The sequence below is a fragment of the Citrus clementina genome, unplaced genomic scaffold (assembly GCF_000493195.1).
Source record: "Citrus clementina cultivar Clemenules unplaced genomic scaffold, Citrus_clementina_v1.0 scaffold_6, whole genome shotgun sequence".
Taxonomy (NCBI): Eukaryota; Viridiplantae; Streptophyta; class Magnoliopsida; order Sapindales; family Rutaceae; genus Citrus; species Citrus x clementina.
This window is the reverse complement of record NW_006262139.1, coordinates 23,748,528-23,775,636: the sequence shown is the minus strand read 5'-3', so window position 1 is coordinate 23,775,636 and position 27,109 is coordinate 23,748,528. Positions and strand designations below refer to the sequence as shown.

General features: G+C 37.7%; 5 protein-coding genes across 11 annotated transcripts; 3 read left to right on the top strand and 2 right to left on the bottom strand.

Moving 5' to 3' along the window:
* Positions 1-689: 689 nt before the first annotated feature.
* LOC18038547 (WAT1-related protein At4g19185) lies at positions 690-9,418 on the top strand. 3 transcript variants are annotated; one of them, XM_024181677.1, is made up of 8 exons: positions 690-1,038; positions 1,730-1,741; positions 2,075-2,137; positions 2,250-2,366; positions 2,480-2,765; positions 3,104-3,259; positions 8,855-9,006; positions 9,111-9,418. In XM_024181677.1, the coding sequence occupies exons 1-8, from the start codon at positions 860-862 to the stop codon at positions 9,301-9,303; spliced, it is 1,158 nt and encodes a 385-aa protein (XP_024037445.1). In that variant the 5' UTR covers positions 690-859; the 3' UTR covers positions 9,304-9,418. The 3 variants fall into 3 exon arrangements, with proteins under 3 accessions (XP_024037445.1, XP_006430915.2, XP_024037444.1); XM_006430852.2 differs by lacking the exon at positions 1,730-1,741; XM_024181676.1 differs by lacking the exons at positions 690-1,038; positions 1,730-1,741 and having other exon boundaries at positions 2,266-2,366.
* A 1,070-nt stretch (positions 9,419-10,488) lies between these two features.
* Positions 10,489-15,329, top strand: LOC18038545 (probable apyrase 7). Of its 4 annotated transcripts, none has more exons than XM_024181835.1 (4): positions 10,489-10,766; positions 11,424-13,458; positions 13,854-14,182; positions 14,732-15,329. In XM_024181835.1, the coding sequence occupies exons 2-3, from the start codon at positions 11,481-11,483 to the stop codon at positions 14,156-14,158; spliced, it is 2,283 nt and encodes a 760-aa protein (XP_024037603.1). In that variant the 5' UTR covers positions 10,489-10,766; positions 11,424-11,480; the 3' UTR covers positions 14,159-14,182; positions 14,732-15,329. The 4 variants fall into 4 exon arrangements, with proteins under 4 accessions (XP_024037603.1, XP_006430913.1, XP_024037602.1 ...); XM_006430850.2 differs by having other exon boundaries at positions 11,238-13,458; XM_024181834.1 differs by lacking the exon at positions 14,732-15,329 and having other exon boundaries at positions 11,238-13,458; positions 13,854-14,351.
* Positions 15,330-15,463: 134 nt separating this feature from the next.
* LOC18038224 (probable carotenoid cleavage dioxygenase 4, chloroplastic) lies at positions 15,464-17,327 on the bottom strand. Its single transcript, XM_006430849.2, has one exon. The coding sequence runs from the start codon at positions 17,286-17,288 to the stop codon at positions 15,495-15,497; it is 1,794 nt and encodes a 597-aa protein (XP_006430912.1). The 5' UTR covers positions 17,289-17,327; the 3' UTR covers positions 15,464-15,494.
* A 3,117-nt stretch (positions 17,328-20,444) lies between these two features.
* Positions 20,445-21,496, top strand: LOC18038225 (stress-response A/B barrel domain-containing protein UP3). The gene has a single exon (XM_006430845.2). The coding sequence runs from the start codon at positions 20,602-20,604 to the stop codon at positions 21,376-21,378; it is 777 nt and encodes a 258-aa protein (XP_006430908.1). The 5' UTR covers positions 20,445-20,601; the 3' UTR covers positions 21,379-21,496.
* A 59-nt stretch (positions 21,497-21,555) lies between these two features.
* Positions 21,556-26,319, bottom strand: LOC18038223 (conserved oligomeric Golgi complex subunit 6). 2 transcript variants are annotated; one of them, XM_024181981.1, is made up of 11 exons: positions 26,053-26,319; positions 25,909-25,961; positions 25,645-25,792; positions 25,439-25,546; positions 24,658-24,725; positions 24,203-24,326; positions 23,971-24,117; positions 23,595-23,852; positions 23,230-23,514; positions 22,644-22,787; positions 21,556-22,369 (listed from the first exon to the last, which is right to left on the bottom strand). In XM_024181981.1, exons 1-11 carry the CDS (start codon positions 26,260-26,262, stop codon positions 21,869-21,871), a joined length of 2,046 nt encoding a protein of 681 aa, XP_024037749.1. In that variant the 5' UTR covers positions 26,263-26,319; the 3' UTR covers positions 21,556-21,868. The 2 variants fall into 2 exon arrangements, with proteins under 2 accessions (XP_024037749.1, XP_024037750.1); XM_024181982.1 differs by having other exon boundaries at positions 21,556-22,366.
* Positions 26,320-27,109: the final 790 nt, after the last annotated feature.

Sequence of the window (27,109 nt, the reverse complement as noted above, 5' to 3'; positions counted from 1 at the left end):
AAGTATTAATTATTGGTTAATAAATAAAAAATAAAAAATTAAATTCTATCTATATATTAATATTATACGACCCATTGTATAAGATCGTTAAAAGTTTAGAAAGATTTAAATTAAGTGAGAATTTTAATAAATATTATATTTTTAATTAATAAAATATGACACATCGTGTGTATTTTTTTCAATATATTTTTATATATCAATAAATTAACGTTATTATTAGAAAAAATAATAACAACGAAAAAAAAAACATACTGAGTTGTAAAATGTACCTTGCTTGAACTTATATTGACTTTCCAAAAAGATGCACATGGGTACCTAAAAAGTTTGGTGGAGTGATTTTAATTTTTTTTTCCTATTCCTTTTGATAGAGAAGTAGTTTTGATTAAAAGCAAACTGAAAAAAAAAAAAAAAAATCAATGGATTTGTTTCCAAATTTCGATAATTTTTGCTTTGCTTAGCCAAATATAAATGAATGAATTGACAGATTAGCGAACGTGTTGTGGCGTTATTAGGAAGTAAAACAAACAACTAAACAAAGAAACCCCATTAGGACAAAGACAAAACATAACAATTAACAAGCATAGTTAAAATGTCAAAATCAGCAGAATTTGAAACAAAATCTGTCCGAACCCAGCGACAACTTAATTCAATCACTATTACCTTATTTGTTGCCTTGTAAATAAAAGAGTATCACTCACACCCGCAAGCACACCCATTATTATTATTAGTACTATCGACCTCTTCTTCTTCCATTCTGCATATATATATATATATTGATTTTTTGGTTTATTTTTTCATTGAGGCAAAACAACGAACACTTCACGACGAAACCAAAAATTTCAAAATCAAAAGCTTGTTAATGGAGAGGGAGGTTTTGAGAGCTCATGGGGCGATGGCTTTGGTGCAGTTATTCAATGGAGGGTATCATGTAATTACCAAAGTAGCCCTCAATGTCGGAGTCGATCAGCTTGTCTTTTGTGTATTTCGTGATCTTCTTGCCCTCTCAATTCTCGCCCCCATCGCCTATTTTCGTGAGAAGTATGTTTTTCTTACAATTTTATTTTTCATTTCCATAATCAGGGTTTCATTTTTAAGGATAAAAATTGGAACTCCAGTGTCAAATAGTTTAGCTTTTTAGGATTTTGAGATGATGAAATTTCTATAGTTAGGTGGCGCTGTTGGATTTAAAGTAATCATTTTAGCTCTGATTCAACTTATTATTGACTCTTGCATGTTGAATTTGTATTAATACGAGTATATACAAGCTAAGAAGAACTAAGCATATGTTTCTTGATTAAAAACTTACCTGAGAGTTTGAAATGTTTTTGCTTATATGCATTACCTGGCCTTGGGATATGCATCCAAAGGAATGTTTAAGATTGAGATGCTGTGGAATGAAATTACTAGCTGTCGAGTATAAGTGGGTAGGTCGTTATTAAAGTATGAACGCTCAAATACAAGTGGGTGTTATCCAAAAACTTGCTACTCTGTTCTCCAAACTGAGCTGAAGCATAGCAGATACAAACATACCCTAAATCTGTCTTTTTTGTTGCATGTATATTCTAGCATGAATGAAATTTCACATGCCTACATGCACAAATGCCGTTTCCATTTTGTATAGAGTAGGGAAAGAGAGGATTTCATTATTCAAGTGTAATTCATGTCTAACTATTGATGTACTGCTGCATTCGACACTCGTTACCTTGTTGATTTTTTGTTTCTTTTTCAGGGGTTCATTAAGGTCCGTCCTTGGTTATCTGCACTTATGATCGTATTACACTTCTTGCTGTATCTAGAATGTTATGAGGTTTTGTGGGGTTAACACCCCTGAAATAGAGAAAAGTAATTAGAGCCTGCTGCTGTATCCTTTTTGTTCGTTTGACATATGGCAGAAGTCAGCTTCTTATTTATTCAAGCTTCTATCTTTCTGTATGACTGCATCTATTTGCCTTTTGTAGATTTGGCTGTAAAATGAATCCTGCTATTAAATAATTTTGTTATTGTATACTGCTTATTTGTAGCATATGATAGATAAAGTCAGTATTATGAAATATTTTTTGTTTCCTCTATGTAGAAGAACCCGTCTACCTATGACTAGACGCCTACTCATGTCATTCTTCTTTCTTGGATTAACAGGGTAAGTCATTTTTCATTAAAGATCCATTGTTATAGGACTGGTCATAGCTTCCTAATATAGTGCTGAAAAAATCCATCTGGTTTTATAGCTATTTTTTAACACCTTTGTTTAGGATATTTGGGAACCAGCTTCTGTTTCTTCTTGGTCTTAGCTACACCAATCCTACTTATGCTGCTGCCATACAACCTTCAATTCCAGTATTCACATTTCTTTTGGCTGTAATGATGGGGTGAGTGACAAATTTCTATTTGACCCCTTGTACCTTTTATACCTATCTATATTAATGAGTGTTTTATGTGGGATGTTGCTCGTCCAATTTCATGTATGAACCTGTTCATGCAGTACAGAAAGAGTGAATTTGCTCACAACTGAAGGTCAGGCAAAGGTTGGAGGTACCTTCATCTGTGTTTCTGGAGCCATATTAATGGTTTTATTCCGTGGCCCAGCTTTGTTTGGATGTGGTAATGAAGACTTTGTAGGGGAAAATGAAGTACGTGTAAGGGGTCAACCGGAGCCTGTTGGATGGCTCTTGTCTAATTTCATTGATATTGGACTTGATCAGTGGCACCTTGGAGTTTTATGCTTGATTGGAAATTGTATGTGCATGGCTGCTTTTATAGCCATTCAGGTACTGGATTGTACAGTTACTGTTGGATGAGTACTGAAATTTCGTATCTGAAGTCAAAACATAAAAACTGAGAGGATAATTTTTTGTATGCTTAGAAAATGTTCTTTGTTTAATTTTGGCTTGCTTTAATGTTTCATTCTACTATTTACTATCACTTAGTTGCTTCAATTTCCTTGATCTTCTCATAAGACTTTAGCTTTTCTTAATAAGCCTCCATATTTGATTTTAGCATGCTGTACTTGTTTCTGCATCGAACTATTTATCATAACTTTTACATATCTTTTGCTTGTTGAAGGTTAGAATTTCCTGATGTTAATTTTTTGTGATGAAATTTACAGGCACCTATTTTAAGGAAATATCCTTCCAGCCTCTCTGTTACAGCATATTCATACTTTTTTGGTGCTGTATTGATGGTTATAACAGCATTCTTTTTGACCAATGACTCAACAGAGTGGAGTTTGACACAGTCTGAATTGTTTGCTGTCATATATGCTGTAAGTTTCCCTATATCATTATTTGTAGTTGCATCTATTAATCTAGTTCCATTTTGAGTTATAAGTCCATCTAGCTTTGGGAAGTTGTTTAGTAGTATCTACCTAATCTTCTGGGTAGATGCATGAATTTTGGTTGTTTATTGGACATAGTCAGGGTTGTATCATTTTCTTACTTGTAGTTCAGAATTGGTTAAAATCACAAGTTATTTGTGAGTGTCCACTCGTTTTGTTGAAGCAGAAGTTACCTAGTCTAGGAAGTGATTAAGGTCCTTAGATTGTGAAATTTGGTATATCAATTATCAAGTTTGAAGTTTTAGCTGCTTGTTATGGCCTCTATTAAGTGTTGAAAATGTGAGTTTCAGAGAAAAAGAGTTATTCTCATTACTTATTATTCCAATGAACTACATGAGGATACATATATATATTAAGGTGGCCTCAGAAGTAAATCCCTTCAAATTAGGAATCCTTCCTAATATTAGTAGAGACTAATATTAGGAATCCTACTAATATTAGGAGACTAACTAAAATTAGAATTAGTCAACAACTAAATCTCCTTATTAGGTAATAAAATAATAAATAAATAAAATCTAAATGCTAATATGTACAGTGATTCTACACTCCCCCTCAAGCTGGGTTGTACAAATTGTACATGCCTAGCTTGCAACTCAATTCTTCAAATCTAGTTCTTGGAAGAGCTTTAGTAAGGATGTCTGCAGTTTGATGTTGAGTAGGAATGTAGACAATATGGACTGTGCTATTTTCGATCTTCTCTAGGATGAAGTGGCGATCAATCTCAACATGTTTCATCCTATCATGGTGCACTGGGTTTTTAGCAATGCTGATTGCTGCCTGGTTATCACATAATAGCCTGATAGGTTGCTTATCTATCATTCCCAGCTCTCTAAGTAATCGATGAATCCAAATACCTTCACAAATACCCATTGCCAATGATCTGAACTCAGATTCTGCACTGCTCCGAGAGACAACCGACTGTTTCTTACTTCTCCATGTAACAAGATTTCCCCAAACATATGAACAATAGCCAGAAGTAGAGCGCCTGTCCATTATGTTCCCTGCATGGTCTGCATCAGTGTATACATCAATCTCCCGTTTGTTGTTTTTCCTGAACATTAATCCCTTCCCAGGTGTCAACTTAAGGTACCTTAGGATCCTATACACGGCCTCCATATGCTCTTCCCTTGGATTGTTCATGAATTGACTCACTAAACTGACAGCAAATCCAATGTCTGGGCGTGTATGAGAGAGATAGATTAGCCGTCCAACAAGTCTCTGGTATCTCCCCCTGTCCACAGGAACACTCTCTGATTCTGTGCCAAACTTTTTGCTTGAGTCCATGGGTGTATCTGCTGGTTTACAGCCAAGCATCCCTGTTTCCATCAACAAATCCAATACATATTTCCGTTGGGTCACTGCAATGCCTTCTCTTGACCTTGCTATCTCCATGCCAAGGAAGTACTTTAAACTACCGAGGTCTTTAATATCAAATTCCTGAGCTAAACGTTGTTTCAAAACCTGTAATTCTTCCTCAAAATCACCAGTAAGAATGATATCATCAACATAAACGATCAAAACTGCAATTTTCTTCTCTGTTGAGAGCTTAACAAACAATGTATGATCTGATTGGCACTGTTTATACCCACATTTGGTCACAAACTTGGCAAACCTACCAAACCATGCACGAGGGGACTGCTTGAGTCCATAGAGAGACTTTACCAGTTTACATACCTTGCCTTTAGTATGAGAATTTTCTATCCCAGGTGGCACTTCCATATAGACTTCTTCTTCAAGTTCGCCATTTAGAAAAGCATTCTTAATGTCTAGTTGATGTAATGACCAATCAAAATTAGCAGCAAGTGAAAGGAGTACTCGGATGGTATTAAGTTTGGCAACTGGAGCAAAAGTTTCTTGATAGTCAATACCATAGGATTGTGTAAATCCCTTAGCAACTAACCGAGCTTTGAGTCTTTCAATGCTTCCATCTACTTTGTGTTTGATGGTAAATATCCACCTGCAACCTACTGTTCTTTTTCCAGCTGGTAGATCTGTGATTACCCATGTTCCATTCTTTTCAAGTGCAGTGACCTCATCCTGTACAGCTTTCTGCCATCCTGGATGCTTAAGAGCCTCATGAATAGTTCTTGGAATTTGTACACTGTCAAGGGAAGTAATGAATGCCCTGTATGCTGGAGAAAGAGAGTTATAGCTCACAAAATTTCTAATCGGATGACTGGTACAGGATCTTACACCCTTCCTTAGAGCAATAGGAACATCAGCATCATCAATCACCGGCACAATTAACTCAGGAGAATGATCGGCCTCACTTGAGTGAACTTGAGTAGGATTAGAATTCGGGTTGGAGTCATGGCATTGCATGAGAGGTGCAAGGTTCTTTCTCTCTTTGTTTTCATTTTTCCTCCTTGTATAGACACGAAGCTGGGAAGATTCAAGTTGTGTAGACCTATGTTTTGAGGATAATGGACTGTTAGACGATGGAATTTCAAGGTTGGGGTTTGGTGTGTAGTTTGAATCCGAGGGAAGAAGGACAAGAGGTGGAGATGCATGCTGAATTTCAGAGGATTCTTTGATGAGAAGTTCATCCCAAAATTGAGATTCCCTTACATTCTCCCCCTGAATGTTAGATTTTGGGTAATAAGGTTCATGTTCAAAGAAAGTGACATCCATTGAATTGTAGACCCTTTTGGTAATAGGAGAGTAGCATCTGTAACCCTTTTGGTTTGATGAATAACCTAGGAAGACACATTTGATGGATTTAGGATCTAATTTGGATCTATCTGTGTAGTGATTATGAACAAAGGCTGAGCACCCAAAAACTCTTATAGGAACATCTGAGGAGATAAATTTGGTGTGAGGATAGATTTTGAGGAGAACTTGATGAGGACTTTGAAATTTATGAACCCTAGAGGGCATCCGATTGATTAGGTAAGCTGCAGTAAGGACTGCCTCACCCCAAAAATACTTCGGCATATTGGATGTAAATAAGAGTGCCCGAGCTACCTCAAGAATGTGGCGATTTTTTCTTTCAGCCACTCCGTTCTGTTGAGGGGTATTTACACATGAGCTGGTATGTATTATGCCATGATGTGAAAGATATGACTCAAGATGGGACTTGAAGTATTCGCTAGCATTGTCGGTTTTAAAGACTTGGATTTGAGCATTGAACTGATTTTGGATCATCATATGAAATTTCTGGAAGATATGGTTAACTTCAGATTTTTCTTTCATGAGAAATATCCAAGTCAGACGAGTGTGATCATCAACAAAAGACACAAACCAACGAGCCCCTGAGAGGCTTTTAATTCTTGATGGACCCCATACATCACTATGAATCATGGTGAATGGACGGGTAGGTAAGTGAGGAATTGAAGGAAAATTTGCACGTGTGTGTTTAGCAAATTGACATATTTCACAATGAAATGAATTTGGTTTTTTATTGATGAATAGTTTAGGAAATATTTTTCCTAGATACACAAAGTTGGGATGGCCGAGGCGAAAGTGCCACAGCATGATTTTATCCACATTATTGACACTAGAATTGAAAATCGAAGAATGAAGTGATGACAGACTCTTTGACACACTAGTGGACATGTTGCAACTTGAGTAACCAGCTTGTCTATTTGGAGGATTATTGGCTCTAAATAGATAGAGACCTGACACCAACTCAGCACTGCCAATCGTCTTCCCCGATTCCATTCCCTGAAATTCACACAAGCGTGGGAAAAATTTAGCAACACAATTAAGATCTTGGCTAAATTTTCTAACTGAAAGCAAATTACAGTCCAAATTTTGAACGTGAAGAACAGGGGTGAGAATTATATCTTCTGTTAGATGAGCAGATCCTATTCCCAAGACCATGGAGAGAGAACCATCTGCTATACGAACAGAAGAATTACCTGTTTGAGGACAGTAATTGTGCAGGAGTGTTGCATCCCCTGTCATATGGTCGGATGCGCCAGAGTCTACAATCCATGATTCACCTCGGTCACTGCTAGTATTAAGAGCAACAGGAAAACTGCTTCGCTGTGCCTTCATACTGGTTGCTTGAAGTTGGCTAGTAGATTGTGAAAGACTATGGCAGATCATTTTCTGCAGAATTTCCATTTGTTCTTTGCTGAATCCACTTGTTTCACTTGAAGTTTTCTCCTCCGTTGATGAAGCTGCATTAGCACGGCTTTCTTTATCACGGTTAGGCTTGTTTGACTTCCAATCAGCTGGTTTCCCGTGAAGTTTCCAGCAACTTTCCTTCCAATGTCCAGCCTTGCGGCAGTGGTTGCACCAGGGCCTTCCTCGTTGTTGACGGTTGTCATTGGAGCTAGTGTTGGTTCCTCGGACAGCAAGCGCAGAACTGTCAAGCAGTGACGGATTAGTTGTGACTTCTTGAGATCCCATCATCACCTTGCGCCTGCTTTCTTCACGCCTAACCTCAGAGAATACGTTTCTAATGCTGGGCAGTGGTTTAGTCCCCATAATTCGTCCCCTTACTTCATCCAACTCCTTGTTTAATCCTAATAGGAATTTGAAGATCCTTTTTTTGCTCCACGATTTTTTTGTAAGTGACTGCATCATCTGCACACTTCCATGTATGAGTATCAAACATATCAAGTTGCTGCCAATGTCTTGTTAGAGTGTTGAAATACTGTGTGACAGAGAGATTCTCTTGACGGAAATCGTGCAAGATGGTCTCAATTTGGAATAGTTCGGCTGTGTTCTCAGAACTTGAGTATGTCTCCTTTGCTGCGTCCCATATTTCTTTCGCTGTGCCATAAAGAAGAAAGTTTTCACCTATATCATTGTTCATGGAATTTATCAGCCATGACATAATCATGTTGTTGTCACTCTTCCACAGCCTGTATTTTGGATCTCCTTTCTCAGGAATTTCAATCTCATCGGTGAGATATTCATCTTTACCTTTCCCGGAAATAAACATTAGCACAGATTGGGACCATTGGAGGTAGTTCTGTCCATTTAATTTATGGCTGGTAATGAGAATGGATCCAGATTCGGAGTTACCATGGGTGGCTGTCATCGGGGTTGAATATGATTTAGACGTGACCTCAGAGGAGGAGGTTTGCAATGCTGCTCCTATTTTCGTCATGTTTGGTTCAGAGGAATCGAAAAAAAAAAAATATTGTAGATGAAGGCTTGAAGGATAGAAAATCTGTAGGGTATTGATTGGAATGAGAATAGGGAATGAAATTCACAAGATTAGGTTTTCAGAGGAGGATCGTATGAGGCTCTGATACCATGTGAGTTTCAGAGAAAAAGAGTTATTCTCATTACTTATTATTCCAATGAACTACATGAGGATACATATATATATTAAGGTGGCCTCAGAAGTAAATCCCTTCAAATTAGGAATCCTTCCTAATATTAGTAGAGACTAATATTAGGAATCCTACTAATATTAGGAGACTAACTAAAATTAGAATTAGTCAACAACTAAATCTCCTTATTAGGTAATAAAATAATAAATAAATAAAATCTAAATGCTAATATGTACAGTGATTCTACAGAAAATGAAGAAATCCTTGAGAAAAATAATCCATGCTTTTCCAGGGAATTATTGCATCAGCTGTCAATTATGGACTCATCACTTGGTCCAATAAGATCTTGGGGCCAGCTTTGGTTGCACTCTACAATCCACTTCAACCTGCAGCATCTGCCTTTTTGTCAAAAATTTTCCTTGGAAGCCCTATTTATTTGGGAAGGTTCTGCTCCTTTTCATCCTTACTTCTTTGGTTGAACATCCTTGAGCTTGTACCTCAAAAGCTAATGTGTGCTTACTTCTGGTATTTTTCGCTTGTGGATGCAGCGTGTTAGGGGGTTGTCTAATTATTGCGGGTCTTTATATGGTCACTTGGGCATCCTATAGAGAAAGACAAGCACCCCCAGTGATCACTACTCATGTTACTCGAGAAGTTGAACCTGTAATAAACAAGGACGCGGCAGTATCCAAGACTCCTTTCCAGAGAGCACATGTTTTTGCAACAAAATCGAATGATTAAGCGAACTCTTGATATTTGATGTAAAGTTATCATTACTCAAGTCTTTGTCAAAGAAATTAGTATATCTTACTGTGTACTTTCTCTTCACCAAATGTATGTTAGTCCTTCCCAAGGCCAACCATCATTTTCGCATGATTAAGTTGTTTGTCTGTTTGACCTTATTTGCTCAAATTTTACGAAACCATCCCATGGAATTGATTATCTGTGTGAATTTGCTTGGCCACTTGAAGGAGTCGCTGTCAATTTTGTTGAGACCTTTTCCAGTAAAGCTTTTTGTAGCATGTTTGGTAAGTGGAAAAGCCTTGGCATTTGTGCGTTGTAGACGGAAAGCCATTGATTGAAAGACTGAAATCAAATTTGTTTTCGTTTGTTTGGTGAACATAGGTCGTTTGCCCCCTCATTGGAGAAGTTTTTTATTGGGGCGTTTTTATGGGAGCATCTAATAAAATTGTGATACGTGTATGTTAAAAATTTTATCACCAATGTTTGGTTGCTTCTAATTTCGATGTGTATGTGGTAATATTTCATTGGACAGCTTTACTAATGACACGATTGGGATGTCTTCGTAAATGACTTTCTCGACCTAAATGTAAAATATGGTAATAAAAACTTCAGAAGCAAGTTTGAATAGAAGGGAAATAAATTTACTCTGATACTAAATGAAGCAGAAAGGCAGAAGCAAGAATTACAGAAAATAAGTGACACATTTCGTCATCCACTATTCCACTCCCTTCCCTTTGTATGCACGAGATTTGGCCTTAGTTTTTCTTACACAACTACATAAATATTTTACCATTTGAGTTATGGAAATTCTTTCATAGTTTTATTACCTTAACAAGACAGATTTTTTTTCAACATCATATTTGCGTCTACCCCAAGTCCTAGTAGATTTTGAGGGAGTGATTATGGAAGATAATGATTTTTATCGACTGAAAAAGGGGGAAAAAAATGGAAAAGAAACCTCTTCTTTAATTTCTTTAGTTGAAAAAAAGAAAAAGAAAAATGCAATTACAAATATGCCCTTGGATCCAAAACTCTCCACCAAGTTGGATCGGACTTCGTATTTGGATCCAATCCAAAGTCAAAATCAACAGGCAGCGGCACTGTGTAGTCGTCTGATTCAAGTCAGAAAAAATAAGTAAAAATAAAACAATAAAACAATATAGAAACGTAATAAAAATTAAATTAAAACTCAGGAAAAGAAAATCACGCAAATCACAAACAAGGAATGGAAGGAGTTTAGTTGAGTTACAACAAAACAAAGAACAAGAAGAAGAACAAGACCCCGTCTCACTCTCTCTCTCTCTCTCATTGGATCTCAAATGTTATAAAAAAAGGGGAAAAAAAAGGGTTCTGAGTCAGGGCATTAACCAGACGACAGATCATCACTGCCAATCTATCAACACAACCAAAAACTTCGCTCATTTTTTCCCGTTTGCTTTCGCTTTCACTTTCTTCTGTGTGTAAGTTTTTCTTTTTCCCCCACCCTAACTTTGTTTTCTAATTTTAATTCTGTAGCTTTTCGTATATTTTGTGTTTTTCTTCTTTTTTTGGTTCAATGGGTTGGTGGGTATTTAGTATTATTGGCACTTGTTTACTTTTCATTCACATTTAGCTTACTTTTGTATGTGAGATCATAATGTTCTAGGGTTTCTTGTTCATCGATTTATGAATGTTCTTTATTGTATTGTATTAGAAATTGGTTGAGCATCGAAAAACAAATACTACCTATGATTCAAAATCGTATCTTAATAGTTATTCTTTGAAGGATCATCTTTGAGATGTCAAAATAAAAAAATGATTGAGACAAAAGTAGATTTTTTTACTCAGCAATACATGTGAATTTGTCTCTCTCAGCAACCCATGATCCAAAGATGTGGTTTTTTATTATGTAATTGACTGATTAGATTCTGTAATGGAACTTCTCTGTGCAGGATTTGTTCAAGTTGATACCTTGTATTTGATTTATCAGCACTCAATCACACTGGCTTTGTGCACATGATTGCAATCATTATGCATGGAAATTTGAAATATATGCAAGCTCCTTTTTCCTTGTTTTGGCTCCTTGGTACGCAAATGGGATGTTGATTGGAGACATGTAAGCTATTCCATTAATTCAGTGCAGGCAGTGTGATGCGCAATTATCAAAATTTTGGTGGAATATTCTGCTGCACAAGATGGTGTTCAGTAGAATTGCAGAAGTAATCTCAGCTGCATCAAGTCGTATTTCAGCACCACAGTCTTCTACTGCTCTTTCAGCTGGATTGTCAACTGAGGCCAGTTCAGCTCATCAGTTTGGTTTTCCCAACAATCTGCGACTCTCCTCGTCTCTTCAAGATTTTTCAACTTATCGTCAACTTGATTCAGAGGAGGCTGTTGGTCTTGGATATGATAGGTATGCAAAACAACCGAATCTCTTACAGAGAGAAAATGCTGGATCAAGTTTTTCAAAGGAAAAGGGATTGCCCGGTGGAACACCGTTTATGTGCAGGAAATGGCTGCGAGTTTTTATGGTTCTCTTGATCCTATTATTGTTTTCTTTTCTAGTATATATGGTTTCAATGTACATTTATTCTAATTGGTATCAAGGAGGGTCCAAATACTATGTTGTTCTTGATTGTGGAAGTACTGGAACTCGAGTTTATGTGTATGAGGCATCTCTAAATCACAATAAAGAGAGCAGTCTCCCTATTTTGATGAATCCTCTTACGAAGGGTCTTTCTAGAAAATCTAGTTTACAGAGCGGACGTGCATATGATAGAATGGAGACTGAGCCCGGGTTTGATAAGTTGGTGCACAATATATCTGGCTTGAAGGCTGCTATAAAGCCTCTTTTACAGTGGGCAGAGAAACAAATCCCTGAGCATGCACATAAGACTACCTCTCTCTTCATTTATGCTACAGCTGGGGTTCGCAGGCTGCCGACGTCCGATTCAAAATGGCTGCTAGACAATGCTTGGTCCATTCTTAAAAAAAATTCACCGTTCTTGTGTCAGAGAGATTGGGTTAAGATCATAAGTGGCACAGAGGAAGCTTACTATGGATGGACGGCCTTGAACTATCGCACAGGTATGTTGGGGGCCATACCCAAAAAAGAAACATTTGGCTCACTTGACTTGGGTGGATCGTCGTTGCAAGTTACATTTGAGAGTAAGGAACACATGCATAATGAGACTAACTTAAACCTTAGGATTGGGGCAGTTAACCATCATCTCAGTGCCTACTCTCTCTCAGGATATGGTTTGAATGACGCATTTGACAAGTCTGTGGTTAAACTTTTAAAGAGGATTCCAAATGTTACAAATTCAGACTTAGTAAATGGTAAAGTAGAAATTAAGCACCCTTGCTTGCAGGCTGGTTACAAGGAACAATATGTTTGCTCTCATTGTGCTTCTAGTCCAGCGGAAAACGGAAGTCCTGTGGTTGGAGGAAAAAAATTGGTTAAGGGAGGAAAATCGGGAACTACTGTGCAGCTAACTGGTGCTCCAAACTGGGAAGAATGCAGTGCACTTGCCAAAACTGTTGTCAATTTGTCTGAATGGTTGAATATAAGCCCAGGAGTTGATTGTGATATGCAACCTTGTGCTCTTCCTGATGGTTTGCCACGCCCTTTCGGTCAATTTTATGCTATCTCAGGGTTTTTTGTGGTGTATAGGTTTTTTAACCTGACTTCAGAAGCTTCACTTGATGATGTGTTAGAAAAGGGTCGGGAGTTCTGTGAGAAAACTTGGGACATTGCTAGAGTCAGTGTTCCCCCGCAGCCCTTTATTGAACAGTACTGCTTTAGGTCACCATATGTTGTGTTATTGTTAAGAGAGGGCTTGCATATCACTGATAAAAACATCATTGTTGGTTCTGGAAGTATTACTTGGACACTTGGGGTTGCCCTGTTGGAAGCTGGGAAGACATTTTCAACTAGTTGGGGGCTTCACAGTTATGAAATACTTCGAATGAAGATCAATCCAGTTATTCTAATTGTTGTTTTCCTTATTTCATTCATTTTCCTAGTTTGTGCATTATCATGTGTCAATTGGACACCAAGATTTTTCCGGCGGTCATATCTCCCATTATTTAAACATAACAGCACATCTACTACATCTGTTCTTAATATTCCATCTCCTTTCCGGTTCAAGCGTTGGAGTCCTATTAACTCTGGTAAGCTCTTCGACTACACTATTGGATGTTCATACTGTTAATTATCTGCTACATGATTTGAAATAACACATTATATGTGGGTATAATCAGGTTAGCAGGGTTTGAGAGCCTTATGACTTTAATCAGCATGTAGTTTGTCTATCTTATATTTATTATCTTGATTTGTTCTGCAACCTGATTATTACTTCACTCGTGTTACGTGATCAAACAATTCAAGCGATTCTTTCATCGCTTATGTGAATCTCATTTCTTAGTCCACAGAATTTTTATTTTGTTTCAGTCTATTCGGTATTCTCTTTTGAGCAAGTTTTATTCTGTTTGTTTCTTCTTGTTAACTAGTTTTAGATTAGGTTTTCTATGTTCAAGTTCTAAAGGCAATGACAACTGTGGTTTAGGGGATGGAAGAGTTAAGATGCCACTGAGTCCAACAGTTGCGGGTTCCCAGCAAAGACCATTTGGCTTGGGACATGGTCTCGGAGGCAGCAGCATTGAGCTTGTGGAGTCTCCATTGTACCCATCAACTAGTAGTGTATCACACAGTTTCTCTTCAAATAATTTGGGGCAAATGCAATTTGACAGTGGTAGCATGGCGTCCTTCTGGTCCCCTCACAGAAGTCAGATGCGTCTTCAAAGTAGGAGATCACAATCTCGAGAAGACCTCAGTTCTTCTCTGGCTGATGCACACTTGGTGAAGATTTAGGCAAATGCTTGTCCTGAAGTTTTGGTATGGTCATTCTTCTCTGAATCACATTTGTTTTATTCTTGAAACACAGTAAAAAGCCACTAAAGTTTTTTTTTTTTTTAACAATTTGGCCTTTCCCATTCAATTGTAGGCATTCTTTTTGTATCATACAGAACTTCAATTTAAAAAGTTTATAATCCATTTAGCGTCAGATATGTTACTACCTGCTCTATTTCTGTAATAAAGAAGATGAAATTGCATATACGGATATATCAGTAATATATCTTATTTGTGGCAATTAAAGGGATTAAAAACACTCACCAAAGAAAGAAAAACTTTTATATCCCAACTCTCATGACTCACCAAGTGGAAACCCTTCTCTCATCAGCAATTATGAATTGATGATCAGATGCGTTAACTTCTTCTTCTTATTCGTTTTTCACCCTTCACTAAGCTGTTTCTTTTGCTTTTTCACTTGATCCTTGACGCATTCCACTACATTTTGTGAATGTTCCCCTCATTATAGCGCTCAATTACAAAGAAAATGATCATTGAGCTAATGATGAGCTGGTCTTATCATTGTTCGAACAGATGTTGCTCAGCAGGGTATTCAGGCATCGTTGGCAAATTGCCCAACACACAAGTTTGCATTCATTGAGAGTACAGGCCATGGTTACAATGTCCTCAGTCACTAGCTATGTGAGCATTCCATGTTCTGCCATTTCTTATCTGACAACAATTTGATGCCCCGACATCTTTAGTCTGGCAGCGCCAATGACCATATTTGCATGAAGCATGCTTCGTAAAGATTGCTTAGGTCAAATTTTTCACTTAACTTTCACTCTTTTCCAGCTATTACTGTAGGAGCTTAACTGAATTAAGTTGACACTTGTTGATAATTTCATTTTGTCATTGGTTACGAAATGGTGCAGTGGAGGAGTGATCGGAAGAGATAGAAAATAGGATTACGAGAAACAGTTATAGTATGCTATAGAATGACCAGTATGCTTTCAATACATATGAGCTTTTGATGTCCATAATTAGCAGTTTTGTTTCAGGAAAAAGAAAAAAAAATGCTGTTGTAATTTAATGGTGACTTTTCCTAGCTCTATTATGCTGATCTTGAGGCTTGCACATTGAAGATCTTTTGTTCTGCACTTTTGTTAACAACACAGGGTACATGAAACAGGCAGAAGAAGATAAATTCACAAATTCTGGAGGTCCCTTATCTTTAGAAATGCATTGTTGTTATTATAATTCATGCTCACTTCTCAAAACTCATACTCAAGCAACATTGATATAGAAATGGTTATCTACAACACGAGTCTTGTCCATTTATTAGCTAGGGGCAGTTTCAAAGCTTACAGAAGTCGATTTCCCTCACAAAAAGGCCATGAAAGCCTGCAGGCACCCGCTGAGGCAGCTTCACTTCAGCCACAATGTCCAAGTGAGGTGATTTTGCATCCATCACCAAGAACTTTGATTCTCCTGCCTTCTCATCATGAACATACGACAAAATGTAGCCATCATCTTCATCTGCTTCTTTGTCCGCTGCGTCTCTGGCCACGAAGAACGGCTCGCCGCCGTAGCAATCCGGCCCGTAAATCCTGGTAGCCACAGTGCACTCCCGTCGTTCCCCTTTCTTCAAATCCAGCTTCACCAAGCCTGTCATCTTAGGCATTGGATCGCCCACTGCTGCATACACATACCTGTTCTTTTTTGCCACATATCCCGGATTTATAACCGCCATATCCAAATTTCTTGCTGAAATAGGATGCCTTGAAACTACTCCTGTTCTGAGATCAATCCTCACTTTTTCCATCAAACAATGAATAAGTTCCATTCTTTCAAACACTTGTTCCACAGATAATATATTTGGTGCCACCATGACTATTACATTGCCATCCTCCTCATCCCATGCATTGACGGCATGTATATTGTTAAGTCCCGGCGCATCAAACCATCTCATTTGCGATGAATTTTTTGCATATCGAGGCATAACACCAATCCTTGACACCTTTGTTGGATCCGAATGGAGCAGAGGCTCCCGTCGAAGAATCATTTCCATACCATAAGCCTGCACTTGTGTGTCGACAAATATAGCGTATCTCTTTGTTATTGCAAAGTCATGCATTAAAGGAGGGTGACGAAGCCATTGACCTGGCATTTTTATGTGCACGTCAGGTTGTTTCTCTCCGTTAGCATCAAACCAGAAGTAGGTCACAAACGGAGGCATTGGACTATAACGGAAAGCAAACATTTCGCCTGTTTCGGGGTCTTTCTTGGGATGGGCAGTCATGTTCATCACTAACTTTCCATCCAAATCACAACGACCCAAAGTTTCAATATCACCATTAGACGTCAAGCGCACAGCATAGGGGAGATCACCTTCATAAAGTGCAAGCAAACGGTTTCCCAAGAAAGCTAAACTGGTGTTCGCTAGACCAAATCCGCTGTTAATACTAAGTTGACCTGTGAGCACACGAGCTGCTAAGACACCAGCTCTTGTTAAAAACGCAAGAGGGCCACTGAAGCTAGAGAAGGGACGCGGAACAATGGGAGAACCAACTGTGTTTTCAATGGTGTATTTATAAGTTTTGACATAGCGGCTACAGAAGGTGGCCTGGCCTTGTGAGATTTTAATGCAGTGCAGCATGCCATCGCCGTCGAAGGGACTATAAGGCTCTGAACGAGGAGGGTATTGAGGGTTAGGGCCATTGCGAATGTATGCACCCTCTAAGCAGGACGGGAGAGACCCTTGTGTTACCTGGCATTGTGTTGGATGAAGCTCATCGACAGGAGCTAAGTTATTGGAAAATGCACGACTTGGGTCGAGAGACAGTGGTTGCGCCTGGAGTTTAGGTTTTATCAATTTGTTGAGTGTATTAAGTATCACTGCACTTACGTTTGTTGTTGTTGATACTGATGATGATGGTTTCTGCGTCGTCTTTGTTTGCTGTTTGTTATTTTCTTCTGTGGTTTCAGGTTTTTTGGGTGGTGGTGTTGTTGAAACTATCACATTATTGGTTCGCGATGAAGATGATGATGATGGTAACAACAGTGGTGCTTTTGTTTTGGTTGGAGAGTAGTGGAGCCGCTGTATTTGAGGTGGTAATGTTGACATGAAGGAGGAAGACAAGGCATCCATGGCTATGTGTGTCTTTGCACTACAACAGCGGTGGATCGGAGCGGGTATATATAGTTACGAAGTGGAAACGTTATTAAGTTTTCTTATATAAGAAACTAGATTTCGGAATAATGATAAATTTTTTTGAAAGTTTGAATAAATAATATTAAGATTTTGAGCCTCTTTTATAATAAGTTTAATTATCATGAATTTATCAAAATAGTTAAATTCGAAATATAATATGATAATTAAATTCTCCTAATCAAAGTAACAAAAGAAAAATAAACAACACTCAAATCCGAGTTCTAAAAAAAAAAAGATAAAAATCTTAAAAGAATAATAAAAAATAGGGTTTTCTGGCTCGACTATGGGTAGAACATTTTAGGCGGTTTTGAGTTTTGTTCGTCTCGTCGCAAGGTTTGAAACAATATATTATACATGGAAAAACGGACACTTATAACCCAAATTATGACCTCCAGAATGTACCATACTCGCGGCACACAATACTCTACATGATTTAGAGAGAGACAAAATGCATTACTTGAAAGGGGGAAAAAAAATTAAAAGTTTAGGAGAGAATTTAAATTATGAGAGGATACTAATTTATATTTTTTACATTCAAAGTAAGTAGTATAATTAGTTAATTAATGACAATATATATGAAAATAGTATAGAGAAATTTAAAGTAACTACCAATTTTGTTAATGTTTCAACATGATGTGAATAACTAAGAATGAATTAGTTATACGTTCCTTTCTACTAATCAACTGCCGTGCCAATAAAAGTAAACTCGGGATAAGTTTATCTGCATATGATTAGAAGAAAATCCTAGCGAGGCTGGATTTCGATATGGCTGTCATGAATCACGTGGAATAACGCTCGTAAAAATTTCTTCGCCCAAGCTTCCAGCAGTCTTAATTGACTTAATTATTGTTGACAATGGCAGATGGAAATGAAGCGCGGGTCCACAAAGACTCTTAAATCTTAATAATAGTGTGTATGTTTCTTGACATGAATCATGTTTAATTACGTGGACAGTGGAATCTATATCTATGTGAAGCATCATATGCGAGTGGCGTCTAGAATCTCTAGCTAGAATACGGTTGTGATGGATGTAATTTGCTATATATTTTCAATTATAAACAGTCGTGTTTAATTGACCCATGATATTAATTAGTCTCGACAGACAAAGTTAGGTTTGACATATTAACTAGAAAATAGAGTACTCCCCTCTTGCTTAGACGGCGCATGCACTCGCAATGGCCCTAACCCTCTCAATACCTTCCTCCTTCAGAGCCTCTCAATCCGACGGTGATGGCATGCTGCACTGCGTTAATGAAACGTGAGGAAGTTCTAGGTCTTAAATGAAAAATTGATTGAGTAAATGTTACATATTAATTAATGTGGCAAAATTCTTTAGCTGCTACGTGTTATATAGTTAATTCTTTATTAATTTCACTGTTTATTGTGATAATTTTGTTGCAGTACCTTAATGAAAATTTTGATAATTCATCTCTAGAAGAATTCAAGTAAAAATGCATGTTGTTTATTACTAAAGAATAGCCACTTCGGCCAAGGCCGAAGTGGTGGGCTGCTGCCCTCACAATGCTTGTGAGGGCAGCGGTTCTAGCCCCCACAAAAGTATTGTGGGGGCTAAATGTTCTTTATATTTAAAAATCATTCTCCCTTGTGAAATGCAAGTGGAGTATGGACATCCCTCTCCTGTGAGGGGTTATTTGTCTGGGCATGTACTTCATAGAATTCAATGTAATAATGTAAGTCCCAATCATGTATATCTGATTGTAAATATCAGTGTAATATCTCTGTTACAATAGCAGTTGTTGTAAATATCTGTGTAATGCAGTAATCTGATGATTAATCAGTATTCAAAAAAAAAAAAAAAAGACTCCATATAAAAGGTAAATATACTCATGACTAGTTCAAAACTGCTGGTTGTGTGGTAATCTAATTTCTTCGTATATACTTGGTGCACGATTTCAATCTAATAATCTAATTTCTCCCAGTGGATTATATGCCTCACTGTCTATTGTACTTCCTTGAAAAATAGCACTCTTCAATGTCTACACGTATAAACAAAGTCATCAATAGGGACAAATGATTTGATTTAATAATCGAAACACAATTCTGTGCACCAATAATAAAACTTATAAAGATGTAAGATTTTCAAAAGTTAGGTAAGCAAACTCCTAACCCATGCTATACCGTCCCAGGAAGCACCTTAATCCAAATGCATCATGGTAACTTTGATTATTATTACATAGGTAGCAACAAAATTTTTCAAAAGAAAAATGGAATTTCTCTTTCTTTTATGTATTCACGTGAAAGCAACTCATCTACAAGGCATGACTGTCTGAATTGCCCAAAGTCATGATACTAACCATCAAAATTTTATTTTTCTTCCTTCCCTTGTTCCTAAGAATATATACCCAAATTGATGGTGTGTTGAATTGTGAAATTAAAGAATCAGAATCGCAATAATTGATCGTATTTGTTTGTTAAAATAGAAGTAGGAATAGAAATAAAAATAAGTGAGGCCCAAATATTTTTGATATTAAGCTACAAAAACTTAATTTCCATGAGGGTTGGAAATTAACTTCTCATCCCAAATTTCATAATTCCATCTTTATTCTTAATTAAATTATTATTATTACCACTACTACTCTACTGCTACTGCTAGTAGTAGCCGTTATTTTGAATAACAACAATAATAATTATAATTATTATAAATTAAATCAATCAACTAAAGTCATTTTAACAACTTATAAAAATCTATTTCGATTCCTGCGGCTAAAGCAAATAAGTAATTCTAATTTTCATTCCTCATTTGGATTCTCATTCATTCTAATTCTAACTCATTCCAATTACTAATTGATAAACACAACATTAAAGTAGATGTAACTCATATGATTAAAGTAAACAATTTATTTTAATTCTAATCCTTCATTTCGATTTTCAGTTTATTTCAATTTTAACTCATTTTCGATTACTAATCGGTAATCATAACATTGGAGTAGATTCAGCTCGTCTTAAACCGGATATGTAGATATGTAGACTATGTTGTGACAGAATCTTATTCTTAAGTTTCACAAACTTCCACATGCATATAACAAATTTTCTAATGGTCCAGAGTCCAGACCAGCCCTCCTAAAAATTCAGAGGCCCATTTTTTAGAACCCAAAAAGTAAACAGAAACCACGCGGCTGTAGCGCGTGCAACATTTCTCAAAACAAAACTAAAAGAATCCTGCAATTTGCTTAGGCAGTTGTTCAATCACACACTCTGTCACACACACTCACTCAGAAGATCAATTAATATGTTTGGCCTTGCACTCAAATCACGCCCGCTGTTTTTCTCGCCACTTTGTCAAACTTTCTCACCGCCCAAACGCCTGAAAAAACCCCAGTCATTCAGATTCTCCGTCAAAGCCAATATGTCAAAGACCATCGAGCACGTCGTCCTTTTCAAGGTCAAATCCGAGACCGACCCGTCAAAAGTGGACACCATGATCAACAACCTCAACGGCCTGGTCACACTCGACCCGGTCCGACACCTAGCCTGCGGTCCGGTCCTCCGAAACGGTTCATCTCTCTTCACCTTCACTCACATGCTCCACAGCCGCTACAGCTCCAAAGAGGACCTCGACACTTACTCTCAACACCCCGACCACATGGGCGCGGTCAAAGAGTCAGTGCTGCCGATCTGCGAGGACATCATGGCCGTTGATTGGGAGGCTGATCAAACTCCCGATCCGATTGTCTTACCTCCGGGGTCAGCTGTGAGAGTCTCGTTTTTGAAATTGAAGGAGGGTGTTGGGGAGGATGCGAAGAATGAGATATATGGGGTGATAAAGGGAATTAAGGAGAGTTTTGGGGGGATTCAGCAAATTACTAGCGGAGAAAATTTTTCTGCCCGAGCCAAGGGTTTCTCGATTGCTTCCATTGCGGTTTTTAAGAGCGTGAAAGAGATGGAGGAAGCGGATTCGAATGAGGAGTTGGTGAATCTGCAGAAGCAGAAGGTGAAGGATTATTTAGACGGTGTCGTTGTCGTTGATTATGTTGTGCCTTCACTTTCTTCTTCCTCTAGTCTTTGAAGAAGTTCTTAGAGCCTTAGTCCTCATCTTCATTTGTTTCAATAACAGACTGGATTCTGCAAAGGTTCGAAACATTTCTGTTTAATGAAAGTGAGAACCATTTTGAATCCAAAATTCATTTAGTTGTCTACTGTTTGTTCTCTCTTGTTTTTGAACTGTAGCTTAGAGAGGGGGGGCGGGGGGGAAGGAGCACATATCTGTGCCCTGTTTCCTTTATCCAAACCCGCGCAAACCCCCAGTCCCTTGGGCAAAAGAAAGCACATTAACCTAAACAGAATTCACACGGTAATGATGATATATTATTTCACTTACAGCAACAAACAGTTCAAAAACAAAAAAAATATAAATGTAATATCTCCTTTTCTGTTCACTTGGGTAGCGACTCATCAACATGCCTATGTGACGCTGAACTGCTATGAAGATATTTCCTATTTAATTACAAAAATTAAAAATTACAAGTATTTAACTCCCAAAAGTGAAAAACTTAACCTCATATTCCCAAAATGGTCCTTATTTGATCTGGAGGATGTCTAGCTAGGGACTTGGGGTCTGGATAGCCATTCTCGGGGTCCATAATTGCCTGGTAAATTTGCTCATAAGCTTCAGCAAGTGACCTGGCCACCTGGATACACGCTTCAGAACGCAATTTTGGGACCTGCAATAACTCAAATTCAGGCAGAGAACTCTCACTTCCCAAAACAAGCCCAAAGAATGCCTTTAAACACTCCGAAAGAGATGTTGGAGAAGTGTCTTCTATCTCTGCCAGAGGAAGGCTAACCTCCTTGCTACGGAAATGACGCATCTTCGGCAACAAGCCGCATCTTCTTAAAATGGTATCAACTTCTTTATCCACAAGAATTCGCAAGTGATTATCTATCATTGATCCAAGGTTCTTAACATATTCAGCAGCAACTTCATGACCAATCAATGGTTGTTGGATTGCACATAAGCAGTTGATGAGGAATATCTTAGAAGGGGTCTCATTACTCTGCTAAAAAACATTTAGGGGATTAGAATGCAAAAACAATCAAGCATTTACACACACGCGCAAAGATTAAAGCCTTAACTCCATCACACCATACACAAAAACAGATTGGATCCTAACTATTGGGCCATTAGTGTTTTTTTTTTTTTTGGGCAATGATTTCTATAAGTATGGCTCAAAATATTTTAAGGACATATCTAGTAAAACCTGCAATTTAATAGTAACTAAAATTATCCCAAAATTATCATTGATAAAAGCAACAAAACAAGTAAGGACAAACCTGCGAGGATGGGGTGGAGCTGCTGTTCGACAATATTGCATCAACTGATGATTTACTCACATTGCCTGAGTCAGAACTCAGTCTTCTTCTCGATGAGTGACCGGCCCCCTTGGACTTGTGTGCTTCTGCTGCTTGTTCGCACATCTGCAAATAGAAGGAACGGATTTGACATCATTTCTAAATTCTAGCAAGAAAAATGAATTTTTATCTGATTTGCTAAATTTTGGAAAGAAGAGTTGGTACAATTTTTCACAAGGAACACCAGCATGGTTTAACAACAAGTTTTACAAAGGCCTGACTTTAGTCAGCCCATATAAAATTCAGAATGAGTTTAACTAGAGCTAAAATACAAAGAAAACATTCAGTTCTCATTTCCAAGGTAAATGTTACAATTCGAAGGTTTATAGTGAAACTTCTTTATCCTTCTTCCCAACTCCCTAGGCAAAAAGCACCGCATTTCTATTACAAAGACCTGATTGCAGCACAAAACATTGTTGTTCCAAAATTTTCCATTGTCAATCGGCCAAAAGTAGTTTGACACTAAATATAATGCAACTGAGAGAATTAATATGAAACACAAACATACCTGGATAATAGGATCCAGCAAAGCAGATATAACCAGATTGAAATCAGGTGTTTCTCTTGACACAGGAACCATTGTACTGTTATGGGTCTCAATTATTTCAAGCAGCACAGAAACTCCATCCCTCACAGCTGTAGGCGGAGAAAGGTCAGCAGCGACGAGGGGAGGGTACCGTAAAAGCTTTTCTCCTCTACTTTTCAGAATGTCAAAATATGTTTTTTGAGCAGCTTCCTTCAGCACCCAAAGAGTATTACATAGGGCTGTTTCCCTCCCAAGTAAATCTGATATCTACAGAAAACAACAAACAGTTGGACAAAAGAGAGCATAGCAGAGAACAGCGAATACAACAGGAATAGAGCTCGACTCACGGTATAGCTGTAAAACTCCAGGGTATTACTGAGTTTATATGAGATTATAAGACTGGGTTGAGATTGCAAAACTTGCTCAACCCTCACTTTAAATGGCCGACAAACTCCTTCAAAAATTCTATCCAGAACAAATGTCAGGTCTGAATCAGTCTTTCCAGATCCATTCTGGCTCTTGGAAAATTGGCTGGCAGTTAACCCAGTATCTCCTACATCTGGATCAAGTAACCCTAGCACAAGCTCCCGTTCAGATGCCAGTGCCTGCTTAGACAGCAACATATAAAAAAAATACAGTAAAAGTTCATTCACGGATGTAGAAAAGTACTCAGCTATATCAGAAGATCAAAGTTAAATCCATCAAAAAAGGCCTGCATCACACCTGATGTAACCACCCCAGCATGTCTCCTACATATCGTAAGGGGTCATGAGCATGCACTTCTATAGGTCTTGGCAGTCCACCGGGCCCTCCACGTGTAAGAGCACTTAAGAATCGTCTGAATAATGCATTGTGCCTCATATTCGCTACCTGTATAATCAGTGAAGTCATATAAGAGCTTCTAGAAAAATATAGTTTAGTTCTTAATACTAAGCTTAGAAAGAAAAAGAATCACCTCTTCTGCACAATACTTGAAAAGGACAGGCCTCTCCTTGAGGCATCGAACTGCTGTTTTCAAAAGTTCACCAACTTCAGGATTCTCAGTGTCACCCAGTTTCCTACACTCTGCCTGAACCCACCTAGGAGAAAGGAACGAAATACATATTACATATAATCTGTTCAGATACCATCGAAGCAAATAACTGTTGGATAAAAGATAAACAAATTATGCAAATCATAATTTGATTTACAAAAGGCAAACGCTTCCCCAAAAGTTGGTATCTGGAAATTCAGTAATAGACCACAGAGCAAGAGTGGGACTAAAAGAAAACTACATGAAGATTAAAGTACCATCAGATTGTTTATCTGGAAAAACTGAACTTAAGTTCTAAGAAGCCAAAGCAGTGCATGCGTATTTTTTTTTTCCCCGAAAAACATATAGCACTGATAGCCATCATAATATAGCTTTACCTGCAAAGGCGCTCATAGGCTCCTTCTTGGTACATAGCCATCATATCCATCAGCTCCAAACCTGCACGCTGCAAGTGAATCACAATTATCATCATTAATTCTGTAAAAAAATAATAATAATATAAGGAGGCCAAATAAACATGTAAATCTCGGTCCTTCTCAGTTAGTAATTAACACATGAATAAGAAAAATAATCTTCAACATAGGGTCAAAATTGAGTACCTGAAACTTAGAATACCTAAATAAAAGGGAGTAGACCAGCTAGGAGGTGTCTATAATTACTAATTTTAATCACAAATTAAGTGAATTCAATATAAATTTGACACTGGCACACACAAAAACAGAAATATACTGGACCAAAATGTGGCTCTATCTTTAGTGAGGAAATGCGAACGGTTGTATAACACACATCCACAAAGGGGATCTACCCACCTTCATTACAAAGATGTAGGAGAGGTAGAATGTGATGGCACCAGAAGATTAATCTTTAATCTTGTCTGATAGCCTAGAATTAAACTCATAGGTCTTATGACAGCAGGGATGCCTTTGGCCAAGAGATAGTGTCTTGGCAGTTGATAGAAGTCTTTATATGTTGCTGATCCTGTTTTAAAATGTAATTTTCAATTTTCAATTTCATATAGTTATAAATCCATTGAGTTTCAATGAGTCTAAGTCAATTATTAGTTCCATAACTTTGGACTTCAATGATTCAAACCAAGTTTTATCATATAACGTCCAAAATTGTCCCACATTGGATTGGAAAGAGAAAGAGAGACTTTACCTGGTGATGTGTCCTTAACAGAACTTTGCAGTTGGCGTGAATTTCTTGAACATGTGCAAGCGCCTTAAAGAAACTTTCATCTAGGTCTTCGTCTCTCAGTGCATTTATCTACAATTAAAACAAACAAACACCATAAATGGATATGAACACAGTAATTTAAGTTCAATTTGCGGGTGCATTTCGAAATCAAAGGCTTAATCTTGAACCTCTTCATTAGAGAGCTGATAATCACGAAGAAAGCATGAAACAATCTCTTGTCTCTGTGTATTCACATCAAGGTCCCGCTTGAGCCTCTCTGTGGTTTCGATAATATTACCAGTGGTAGCATTACAACTATTCAATGCCTTCTCAATCCTGTGAAGCACAACATGAATCAAAGATTGTGCGTGCACATGTGCATTTACAGGCCAAAGCTACCACCAATCAGAAATTACTACAATTGAATTAAATTCTTCTGATTAAAAAAAAACCTGTCACAGCATTCAGCGAGCGAATTAACCTCCTCTTCAACTTGATCCAGAGCCTAGAATCATTGAAAAAACAAATCCTACTAAAACAAAAAGAAAGAGAGAGAAATAAAGAGAGAAAATAATATAAGAGAGAGAGAGAGTTACTTGTTGAGCGGCGCTTGAGGCTTGGAGGAAATCGAGATTGATGGAGAGTGCGCGCTTTTCGATGGTGGATCTGAGGTTGCGACGCGCGTGTGGAGTGTTATCTTCGTAGAAAGTAGAAAGCGTTTTGAGCGAAGCTAGCAGATCGGGAGTTTCTGTTCTTGATTCTAGTACTTTCTTCAGCTTCCGTGAAAGCCCCGGCGCTAATGCCATTTCCGATTCTCCCCGAACAGACTGGCCAGCTCCGATCTGTGAATGAGACTGATCTGTTGTTTCTCTTCTTCTCTTCTGTTATTTTTTGTTTCTGTTTGTAATTGTCAAATACTGGGCCGGACCCAAATCTCATTGTTAAGGGCTTTAGGCCCATGAACAGAACCTTTAAAACAAACTTGAGGATAATAACATTTTTTCACCTAATATGTTATACATTTTCATATAGGGATGTATTTTTTCCATGTGTAACAAATAAGATCCCAACCCCTTAATGAAGTCACCAAAAGTTGGGGTAATAGCATTTTATTCCCTCAACCTTACAAAATCTTAAAGAAGGAGATAGTTTGTCCATGTGTAAGAATAAGTCCTCATTATCTTTTTTTTTTTTTTTTAACCATGAGGTGGTCTTAAATAGGTCACAACTGTGGGAGACACCTTTAAGTCTGCACCACAACCCAGACTAATCTCCGCTCGTACTAGATCGGCGCATAAATGGTAAAATACTGGCCAAAGTGGTGACTGTAACATTTGGTGGGTACGATTAGAAATATGCAGAGTGTATTTAACAATTGTCCTTTTTTTTGTTTTTAATACAAATAAGATATGAGACATCTAATGAAATCACTTAATTATATTATGGCACACTTTAAATTTCTACTCTTATAAGTATTGGACGGATATATACTGTACCAACAAACTAATAAAAAGATACTTACCTTTATGTAATTTTTTTATTGAGAGAGGAATGCAAATAGTCTCCAAAGGGACTACACCGTACTCTCACTAATGTGTTCACATGAATTCACCACTTGGCTATAGGCTGAGTGGCGCGTTTAGCAATCATTCT